At 44.6% G+C, this 12,028-nt stretch overlaps 1 protein-coding gene across 1 annotated transcript in view; it reads left to right on the forward strand.

Annotated features, from left to right (window-relative positions):
• Positions 1-12,028, forward strand: part of LOC144169282 (calcium-activated chloride channel regulator 4A-like) — an 82,954-nt gene that overhangs the window by 21,708 nt on the left and 49,218 nt on the right. The window contains exons 4-5 of the mRNA XM_077698359.1: positions 3,367-3,476; positions 6,140-6,313. Of these exons, the coding sequence (XP_077554485.1) occupies positions 3,367-3,476; positions 6,140-6,313 (284 nt within the window). The remainder of the gene's footprint in view (positions 1-3,366; positions 3,477-6,139; positions 6,314-12,028) is intronic.

Below are 12,028 nucleotides of genomic sequence, written 5' to 3' on the forward strand. Positions count from 1 at the left end.
GAAAGTCAACTGGTCTTCCTGCATTTATATTTAACTGGATATTTTCGTATCTGAGCAACCGCAAGCGATTGGTTCGCAGTGATAATGAAGGTTCACAATCCCTGCCCGTGTGATCTGGAGTTCCGCAAGGCAGTGCCTAAGGCCCTTTGTTGTTTCTCAGATATGTCAACGATATCGTAGATGTAATTACTGGCCCAGCTCCAATTACACTGTTTGCAGTTGATTGTGCATTATTAGTTAAATAACATGCCGTGAATACCAATCAGTGTTTAATTCCAATCTTTGTAATGTATACGACAGGTGTGCTAAGTGGAATATGAACCTAAATGCTGGCAACTCCATCTTCATGAAAATAACATACAAGAAAATTTCTTTAGCGTTCCCTTATAGCCTTCCGGGACAACGTTTGAACGAAGTTACTAAATACAAGTATTGTCTTACATTAACAAACACCTTAAGTTGAAAGAAACTCATTTCAAACATCTGTGCGTCATTTTTTCGTCAACTCAGTTTTTCAAGGCCTAAGCTTAAACGCGCCCCTGCAAGTTCAAAAATGTTACCCTATATTTTAGGACCAAAAGCGGACTATGCATGCATTATCTGGAATTCTTACACAAAAAACAGCCATTTAGGTACTGGAGATGATCGAGCATAAAGCTGCTCGCTTCATCTATTCGAAATACCCTTCGATTGATACATCAACCCAACATATGAGAGATCATAACAACCTAATCTACGGAAGGTGCACAGATTAAAATTTTTTTATCTTCTCAAGTATAATGAATTTTCTATGAGTCCAGAGCAATGAATTGACCCACTCACCGCTCGCAGAAAACTACACCGGCATGCAGACTCTCAAATGCCCTTCAATGCTAGAACTAACATTTACAAATTCTACTTTTTCCCGCGCACTCCGAATGAAATCAATTACCAGCATCATTTGTAAATAGCATTGACTAGATTGACCATATTGTATTATGATGTGTAATATGAATGTGTTAAATTTCTTTGTTGGTTGTTTGAGTTGTGCCCTTAATTTTCGCGCTTTTTATGTTCTTGAACTTCTATTGTCTATATTACATGGTTCGTAATTACGCCTCTCCTTATTCGGCCCTTCACTGGGGTTCAGTATTGTGTAAATAAATAAATAAATAAATAAATAACTAAATAAATAAATAAATAAATAAATAAATAAATAAATAAATTTAATATCACAATGCAAAGGGCATTTGACCAACGCGTTTTTATCAAAAGAACTCCTGAAGGCATTATTCCGCGAGGAGCAGATGACACCTCTGACGTGAATTATCGACTGCGCTTTTGCAGTCGATCAGTTCAGAGCATGCTGCACTAACGTATTAAAAGGCGCGCTCTCTTCGTCTACGCGTGTTAGTAAATGTCCACTAAACTGTGCACATAAGATATGTTGCTACTACTGAATCAAGAAACACCACTTTTTCACCACACCATGCTCAAGAAAGTCCGCGAAGCTGCGGCTTATTTCGGACAAAACACTACGGGGCAACCGTCTGACAGTTGGATGAATTTGGATAGTGAATGGAATAAATTAAATGGAGCTTGTAAGTATAAAACAATATCTATATAGAATTTTATATATAGAATATAGAATTATAGGTACCTAGGAGACACCTAAATTTGTGGGAAACCACTTTACCATCTCCCCAGTTTGCACCAAATCGCCTTAACCTGCACATTGTGTAATCTGCTGGAGCGGATGCACGCAACACTACTTCAGGGGTGGATAGGGACATTTCTTCGGTGCCATTGGAGCAGATTGGGTTCAGATGTCCACTGGGTACAGAAGAAGGGCTTGACCACTTATCCTATATGGTGTTACTTGGCGGCCGATCACACGAAGTGCGAGCGTTGCTCAAAAGGGACATTCACAGAGTGAACCACTGAGTCGTCTTTTGAATTCTAACACGCCTTCTTCTTCAGCGAAGTCGGCTCTTTCATCAGGACCTACCTAACTGAGAGACCATTTTCAGTACGGATTGATGGGGCTAGCTATTGTAAAACACTCCCGTTTTTTTTCTCCGAACCCATAGAAACACATGTGAACCGGTTCGAACCGGTTCAAACCGGAAATAAATGATTCTCGGGAATTGAACCCGAAACCGGACCTGAAACCTTTGAACCCGAACCTGAAACGAACACGAAAAAAATCCGGGTCAAAACCCTGATTAACGCACTCTGATCTTCCTGTACGGAGCAATGTGCTTTTATACATCAGTGTCCTTCTTTAAGTACCCTGGGGCCATCAAATCATAATGACTGCTTATGTTACCAAATACAATAGTAAATGTTCCCAGAAATGCATTTGTGTCGGTTATTCAAGTCGACTTTACAGATGCTTGGTTCCATAACACTTCTCAGTGGTACATAGTTTTATCGAGGCAATAATTTCAAAGGTAATACGAACATCATAGTCCGATATAGAAATGGTCGTACTGTCAATGAAAATATATATTCTTAGCACTGCATCTGTGTATAGCATTGCATGATGTAAAAATGCTGAGTGTATAGCGCTGCAGTAGGAGTCTCGTTCCGCAGTGGCTCAGTGGCTAGAGCATTGTGTTCCTAATCCTAAAGGAGGGGGTTTGATCCCGGAGGCAATTGGTAGTGTCCAGATTGTAGTCAAAAACGAAAAACGCTCCTGTGTCAAGATTTGGGTGCACGTTAAATACAACCAGACAGTAAAAATTAATCCACAGCCCCCCACTCCGGCGCGCCTCGTATCCCAGGTGTAGGTTTTGCGCATTTATCCCCCAACAGTTTAATTTTTTTTAAATACAGGAATACGCGATGTCATCAGATGAGTTCATTGGGAGCCCGATGGGCATTCATACATTTATATCAGGCTACCTACATTGGTCCAGAAAGACCACTTTCAGCTGTGAATTGTGGATTGTTTTGAAGCAGACTTAAAAAAGAATCGGTCAATAAGTGCTAAGTAGTGAATCAAGGGGACATATGTAGGTATTTATTCAAGGGCCCTAGACCATCCATACTTTTATATAAGTTGGTTGTATTTACTTCGAAAAACATGTTTTCAGCAATAAATATCGGCGCTTTTAGTGAAGCTGACTTTTAAAGCGTTTGGTAGAAAGCCGAGTGGTTTGAAAAAAAAAAAACGGATGCTCAGGATTGATTCGGCAGTTCCCCTCTTGAGAGTGTCTGCAAATTTAACCGGAAGAGTAAACGTTACACCAAAAAGCTTAAACACAAATCATAAATGATTACTCTAGAAGTGCTTCGCAGCTCCCGTATTCTGCTTAGTGTTCCCGTATTTTAAAAAGTTTGTTTTTTCATTCCTCAATAAAGGTTAACTCGTTCTCACCCTAGCTTCCACTTTCGTCCACGAATGGGCCCATTTTCGCTACGGTGTATGTGACGAATACGGTGCTGCCGACTCCAAGAACTATCCTGTGCTGTACCGTGACGAAGACGGCAACGTAAGCTTGGAAAGATTTTGCTTGGTGTTTGCGGCATGAAAAGGCAATGTGACACTATGGCATGAAATAAGGAAATTATTGAGATCCGTTTGGTTGATCTCCAAAAATGCGAAATGCTCTCGTCCCTCTTCCCTCGGGAATTTTGGCCTCGTCCCGATGAGCACATTTATTTTCGGGGTGGAGTTTTGCCGCCCTTACTGTCTTCGAACTCTGTTTATCACCGCATGCAAGCGGTGGAGGCAGTCGAGGGACAGGTCGATACGACATATAGGTAGGTGGCTTGCCCGGGTGCCGTCGCCCTCGCGAAATATGCACAGTTGCAACTGCAACTCATCCCATGCACCCTGAAACTGATGCCGCTTTGGGCTATCCTATCGCTAGCCCTATTACAGAACGACGGTGCTCCGCGGAGCCACGCGAAAATTCCGCCTACATTCCCCATATATTGCTCACGCAATAAGTGTTATTTTCCTCAGTCCTTTCACTTTGTTGCTAGTGCATGGCAGACCATAAGCCTAAGACGGGATTCGTTGTCGTCAACCACCTCAATTTAAACACCATACAAAAATTGGAGATGCCCTGTCCTGAAATTATATATGATGGCAAAAAAAAAAAATAGATGGTGTGCGGCGTCAGCTGCTAAAGCCAGGTTTTCTGATGTACTCTTGTAGCTACGCAAAACTCCGCAAACGCAATGTGGACATCGTCTCCGCCGACGTTTGAGTTTACCCAAGGAAAAGCTTGACTAACGCGTTGATCGTAATTCTCGTGAAATTTTTCGATGCGAGAAAGCGACCTTGATGGGGAAGAATAACTTGGTGGTTGCTGTCAAACCGCCCTCGTCGACGTCGCCGTTATCGGCGCAGTAGATGAAACGAGAAGCTAAACCAGAAATCTAAAAAAAATCTTGCCGTCATCTTTATCTCCCCAAGAAACGTGTGAAAACGCTTGAAACTGACGATTAATTTTTCTCTCAGAAGACTCTGTAAGCACCTAGAATATGACAAGAGCTTATGGGTAAATATACATACAGACACAGATGTCCTTCTGCTTAAACTCCCATGCACTAGTGTGTGTACCGGAAGTGCGACCTTGAGGACAAGGGTCCCGATTCTGTGATAATTTTGTTGTATTATGCATGATTATCCGTTAGGAGGCGAGGGATCATGGTAGTGCGTCTTAAGAGGATGTCATTCTGTCACACGTCTCCGGCTGTTCTCATTGGGGGTTTCATCGTAATGCCGCTCACACAGCGAAAACAGGGTACTTTGATCCATTGAACTGCACACCATTATGACAGTGAATCGACTTAGTTTCGTACGCGTCCAAGAAAAATTTACTCTTCACCATAAACACCTAGCAACGTCACCGACGGCGTTTCTCTTTCTGTTGGCGGTAACGCGTTGTTCTCCCGTTCATGCAATGTTGTTGAGCTTATCCCTTCCGTTAAAGGCCAACTGCGCCAAAACTTCTCTTCGAGCAAATTTTCTTTGAAGTATGCACCACCAAATTAACTGGGGCATAACTTGCATTCCCGTCGAATGCAGCGTTAATCAGGTAATGGTTTTAAAATAGCTCCGTAGCAGACGATGCTGCACTTGACAGAGGTCCGTGCAAGCAGCGATGTCACATTCCTGCCGTACCGGTCCGCCGTCTGCGCTGGCACCTGGAGAACATGCGGGGATGCACCCGGAAGAGCTCGGGAGCGCCTTCCACGCCGGCATTGATCGCTCGAAATAACCTGCCGGCTGGACGCTCGCTCACGGGCTGTCACATCACCTCCACTTTGTCGTAATGGCCTCCCTTTTCTCAATTTAGGTTCCCAAATTAGTTATCTGGGCTGGTTGCTTGAGCATGAGTGCTCATATTTCAGCTCTCATATTTTATACCTCATATTCTTTTCGGAGAGAGTACAGAAAAATGGAGTATTCAATAGGTTTGTCGTGCCCTCGAGATCTCCCCGCGCTAGTTTACGTTATCTGTGCATAAAAATGGCTTGCGGATTTATGCCAAATATCAGTTTCTATTTCCTCTTTACAAATTTCACTGAATAGAACTATACCAAATGAAATTTTACGTAACCATATTAACTTCATTTGGCGCGGAAATTCAAGGTTCCGCTTCTGACAGCGACACATACCATGTGCGCCTTTTTGCATTTGGTGCAAATGTTTGTAACTTGAGCTGTGGTTTCTGTGCTTCTCACCAAAATACCGGCACCTCAGATAAATACCATACAAGTAATCCTTTTATTTAGAAAAAGCAGCTGCTTGGTCGTTCACTGATATTCGAATTTCACGGATCTGGACGGAAAGGAACTGGGGATCTTTCACAAAAATTTTATATGAATTTTTAATACGCATTGGCGAGAGTCCGGATTCATATATTTCATCCAATTCAAGATTATTTTCCGAAGATGTTCACTCTTTGGTGCTGGGTACAAGAGCAAATATTGGCGTAATTATACTTCGTTGTGAAAAACAGCAAAAAGTATTTTGGCCCTTGGGGCTCGCCCTGAAGCAGGGGCAATAATTAAGGCTGCTTGCTCACTATCAATACGATGTATTTAGATTTTCCAGTTTTATAGCCGTAATGCTGGACGTATTAGAACAAGCATTATACAACCGGAAAGAATAAAAACTGACATCGTTTTCTGTTTTCAGATGAGAGCGAACGCGTGCCAAGGTGAAGTCTTGTTTACAGCAAGAACAAAATTTGGTAACCGATGTACATTATATGAAGATGGGACATTATCGAAAGACTGCATTGTGCGTTTGCACCATCCCAGTCACAAGCTCATGAATCCTTCGATCATGTTCACGCCATACCTGGAAGACGTAAGTTGAAACCAATTGGTAACCAGAAAATGGTATAAGACCTATGCCGTAGAAAATGAATAATGGGGTGAAAATGTTATGAAAAATTCAGGGAAGCTCGCACTCACGTGCGAGACGAACAGCGGGGCTGTTGTGGGCGAGCATTACCGGACGCATAGTAAAGTATTAGTATCATTGTTTACTTGCACAATTGCGGTGCTCGTAATCGCCTTCGTATGTATCGAAGATGTCGCCGTCTTTTTCGCAAAGAGTGGTGGGTGGAACGTCATCCTCAGCATTGTAGATTACACCACCTCTTCGTCATCGAATGGAGACAGTGGTGGCGGGATATGCAAGTCGTATCGGGAAGGAGTGGCACACATGTAGCCATGTCTACAATTATTCATTATGACTTCTTGAGAATGCGGAGAATTTGCGCTGGGATTTATTTTACATGCGCAATAGCGCTCGACGGCAGTGCTGGAATTCTCTTTTTCTTTTTTTGCTAAAGCCACTGCGACAGCCGAGGACTCGGAGGTCGCTGAGGCACGCGCTCACGAGAGCTGACCATTTACGAACTCCTCGGGAAGCCACTGTGCGTAATGAGGACGGTCGGCAGTCAGCGCAGGGTATGCGCTTACGACCACTTAGCATCTTCTTTGTATTACTTCCTTCCACGGCGAAATTACTGGTTGCACAACCGCTCCGCTGTTCATGCATTGGCGCAGCTTGTCCTAGGGGTGCAAGGATGTAGAAACAGCAGATCTGGCAGCCCCTCTCTCTTCGTCGGAGGCCTAGCTGTTCCATCACCATCAGCAGCAGCAGCAGCAGTCCACTAGGTCCATTGCCGGAAAAATGCCTCCTTTATTGATCTCCAACCGCTCCTACCCTGCGGAGCTCGAATCCATTCTCTGCATCCGAATGTTCTTATTTTGTCCCTCCACCTATTATTTGGCCTTCTTTTTTTAGAACTGTCTCTCGGTGTCCACTCTGTCAGCCCGGTAGTCAACGATTGTCATTTTCCCTAATTTCGTGGCCAGGTCAAATCCGTTTCCTTTTGTTTTGAACTAGGATATTTTTGCACTCAAGTTTGTTCTTAGGTTTAGGAAGCTTGTGTCCTGTTTGTAAGTGTTACTTCGAAGATTATTGGTTCCATGGCCCATTGACCGGACATAAATTTACTTTCAAGTTGTTTATTAAGGAACCAAGTATCGCATTCATGTCATCACCTCACATATATTTGCGAGCTTGCCGCTGCACGTTATCTATGACTGGCAGGCCCGGATCGTTTAGTCCGCAGGATTTTACATCGCTCTCAAAGTGGACCGCGGCCACGTCTAAGGCGAACGCCCGCACTACGAACTAAGAATGCTGTGCGAACAGAATTAGATGATAGCTCAATCGGATAGACTCATGTTTCATAACGCGTGGCGCTAAGGTTTTATTTCTACCACGGGAAGTGTTTCCTTTTGTTTTCAATTGGCTGCACATATTATTTTTCCCAACCGCTGCTAACCCGTACCCGAAGAGCTTTTCAGGTAACCCTGCTTCACGGCGCAAAGGTCCCAGGTTCGATTACTGGGGCCTCCCTAACCATGCTTTCTTCGTTCGGCTTGGGGGTTTTTTGCCTACTATTGATGGGTGTTTGTCAGCTTCAACAGCTTTGTTGTTCACAGAAGTGTCACAACTTTTTCGAACGTCTTTTGCAGCCGTACACTCAACATTAAAGTGTTTTTATTCGTGTAGCAGATATATAATTCTCTTGTCCGAATTTTGGACGCGTTTTCTGGCCTTTAAAAGCATGTGTCCCGTATTTCCTTCTAAAAGAAACTTTTTAGTGTTATATTGGATTAAAATGTGGGCTACCTAGTATAATTTCATCAACACGCGAGCAGCCCAAAAAATATGAGTGATACATGACCTGCCTTCATGGTATTTCGACTTCGTTTTGTGATTACGAATTAGTAGATTCACATTTATAAGCTACATTGGATAGTTGTCGTAGTGGCCCCTGTTGACAATCCCAACACACAGTAAAATAAAATGTGCCAATAGAACAAAGCTCGAAGCTTACAATTAGACGCTTTCACCGAAACTGCAATAAATGTCTGCCTGCAAAGATGCAGATAGGGGCAGACATTCCAACCACATCATCATGCTTTTGAAATTACGCATTTGTAAAATACCGTATTAGGGTGTTGCGCAACGCAATGACGCAGCCGAACTTTAGGGCAATAAAGCCACAAATGCGTCCTGGAAGAATTTACTGAGTGGATGAATACGGATCTAATAATAACAAGATGAGTGGAAATCGCTAGGAGACACCGGAGGGTCCAAGTCGCACTTTATACGATTTTTCTCTACATGGTCGCTTGTAGGAAAGCATAATTCAATTGCAAAAGTGTTTAAATATTGGCGAATTTACGCGCTGACGCTACAGCTGTGCTATTCTGTGTGCGGTAGTGAAGGCCTGAGAATCAATTTCGGCGGCCTAGAGAGCTTCAATATCCGCCAAATCTCGATGCACGGGAGTTTTTATTTTTTACCACCGTCAGAAAAACGGCCTCAGCCACCGGGATTTACTCGCCGTCCTCGCGCTCAACGCCAAACGCCGTAGTGACTGAACCACCGCGGCGGGTTGGAGCAGAATTAATAAAAAATGCCAGCTTCTCCACGCCGTGAATGATGGCGAGGGTGCGGAGTACGGGGACTCGAAATGACTTCTAAGTTGCGCCCCGAGTGACATCCGATTTGCGCCCCAACCGTCATTCGATTAGAGACGTGCACCTTGATTATTCCCTAAATGAAACTGCAACTCACGGCTCAAATCGAATTTGGCTTGATTTTCGCTTGATGGTGGTGTGCGCACGGATGGACGCGGACGAACATTGGGAGGTCCTATGGTACTCCGCACCATTAGATGGGAGGGAGTAGGCCGTTTGGCTCTCGGGTACTAACTCATGGTTGTAGCCGAATGGGTAAGACGACTGACACTGACTCTGTCTGGTCTACCAGACACAGGCGCGAATCCTGCCGGTGCATGTGTGCTTTTTGCGATTGTAAATGCTATGCGCACGGACGCGGACGAACATTGTGCGGTCCTAAGGTAGTCCGCACCTAAAACGTCGCAGCCGAGATCTTACCTAAACTTGCAAACATTTCTGGCTACTGCAATGGGGAAAATGTGAGCCCTACGTATGCGAAAATTAAATTCGTTGGGGGTATTGCGTTTGTTTCCCTACACGCCATGTGTGTCCCGTCTAAGCACGTGCGGTAAGTGCTCAGTCATATGTTTTGTTTTATTCACATCTTTTACTTATGCTACAGTTCATAAATGAGCCTCACTACGACTCTGAATATAACTATCAATTACACAAATACTACCCCCGAATTCTTTCTTATCCGCAAGAACATACAGTGATTGCTTACAGAAGATTTAAGGCAAAAATGTTCCTCTTCTAATAATCTAAAGCTATGTTAGCAGATCTTCAGATGCTAATATTTGTAGTGGCGAATTGTTTCACTTTGTCACGCTTAAAAAAGGCATTTTATGGCTTTCGGGGCCCGGAATAGACATGAGTGCATCCCAATGAAGTCGCTTCGTAGATCAAAACGCGAACGGGGCGATGTCAGTATATAAATTCCAATTTGTCTTCACGATGGTTGATAAAAATAAATACTGCGACGGTAAGTAGACCTAAGCAAAAATGCTTGCATTTCATGGAGGTCAATAAGACTTGTTTTGGTACACCGATACATAAATAAATAAATAAATAAAGCAGCGGTGTTTTACGCTTCAATTACCGCAGAACTCAGCGAGTCCTAATTAAAGAGCTTTTAAGACGCATAAATTATGGCGCAAAACTTCAAAATACGCACCCGGCGTGACCGGTGGTATTGCTGACTTTTTTATTAAATCTTAGTCTTACTTACTTACTAGTAAGCTCTTGCTGATTGCCAGCATAGATGAGGTTCTATTATTTCATGGAAACACCGGAAAACCTGCTGCACTTGACACACTCACAGTAATACATTTAGTGTTACACTTCACCAACTGCATCAGATGCAAGAATAATTTCGAGTTGCAGCTTTCAAAGTAACCAAAGCTGTCGAAACCTCGTAGGTGTTTTTATGAGCAATGCGGGTATGCATTTGGTTAGGTTAGGTTAGGTTAGGTTAGGTTAGGTTAGGTTAGGTTAGGTTAGGTTAGGTTAGGTTAGGTTAGGTTGGTTAGGCGGTTCGTTTGCGGATGGTACGCTGTGGTAGTGCGATGAACTATGTTGCACTCGGCCAAGAGCGCTTTGACAACTTTAGATAAAAAGACGGGGCCTTTGTCGCTAAGGAGCTCTCGTGGCGCTCCGTGTCGAAGGATGAAACGACGGAGAAGGAAGGATGCCACGTCGCACGCTATATCTGCTCACAGGACTCCTGTCTCGGCGCATCGCATAAGATGCTCTATTGCAACGATAATCCAGCGGGGTTCTCTGGATGTGCACGGTAGTGGCACGCAGATTTTGATGCCCACCCTATAGAAGGGGTGCGCAGGGCACGCCAGAGGCTGCAGTTCACTCGGTGTTGGTCGCGGAGGAGACTTACGGCGCTGGCAGTCTGTACGTGAACGAACATATTTCATGACGAAGGTGTACTTTCCTCGCTAGTAAAAGCGAAGACGAAGTCTTCGGTATGTCTTCAGGACACCTCCCCGGGCACACTGCGCGTCACCGTGGAACAAAGAGCAGATGTGCAAGCGTAAATGCCGAGGGTTGACAAGAAGCCGTTTGCGGCCTTCGGACGTATAGTTGCGGGAGTAGAAGAGTTCGTCGCGGACAGCGAAATGCACAGCCTGACGGCCGAGTTAGCGGGGCACGGCTGCTGGCGACGGTCGCGATAAATATTTCACAATGGAAGGGATCCAAGGACACTTTTGCTGTTCAGCAGCCATGTAAATGATATGAAGGGGGGACAGAGTGCACTCCGCAGAATATAAATCCCTTGCGTCGGACAGTAGAGGAGAACGAGAATGGGCCTCTACATCTGTGTGCTTGCGGCCGGACCGGTATACAACTCGTATGTCTTGTTCTTGCAGCCGTAGAACCCATAGACCGAGGCGGCCAGAGGGATCTTTTAGCGCATAGCGCCAACAAAGGGCGTGCTGCTCAGTCACTACGTCCAATGGGCGTCCGTAGAGGTACGGGCGCAATTTCGCAACACCGGAAACGATCGGTAAACATTTCTTCTTGGCCACGGAATAGTTAACTTCTGCTTTTGTAATGGCACGGTTGGCGGGAGCCACGACGTACTCCTCGAATTCGGTCTTGCGTTATGCTAGTACTGCGCCCAGGCCCACACAGCCGGCATCGGTATGAATTTCCGTGGAAGTGTTTGGATCGAAATGTCGTAGTACCAACGGGGAGATAAGAAGGTGGCGCGACATATCGAAGCCTTTGTCGCAGGCGGCTGACCAATCGCAAATCTCATTGTTACCACCAAGGAGCTCCGTCAAAACTGCAAGGATTGGCGAAATTGCGGAAAAAGTGCTAGACGTAAGAGCAAAGTCCGACAAAGCTGCGAATTTGTTTCATTGTCGTCGGTTTGAGAACTTCCGCCACGGCGCGAAGGTTTGCTTGTTCGAGGCGGGTAAGATGCGTCGCAAAATCAGGGAAGAACACGACTGTCATGAGTGAAAACGAAGAGAACGACGATGACGAAGACGCGAAGGCGCCTTCTACGGGGTAT

This window comes from Haemaphysalis longicornis, unplaced genomic scaffold (genome assembly GCF_048455015.1).
Source record: "Haemaphysalis longicornis isolate Haplotype H1 unplaced genomic scaffold, Haemaphysalis longicornis Haplotype H1 scaffold_2, whole genome shotgun sequence".
Classification (NCBI taxonomy): Eukaryota; Metazoa; Arthropoda; class Arachnida; order Ixodida; family Ixodidae; genus Haemaphysalis; species Haemaphysalis longicornis.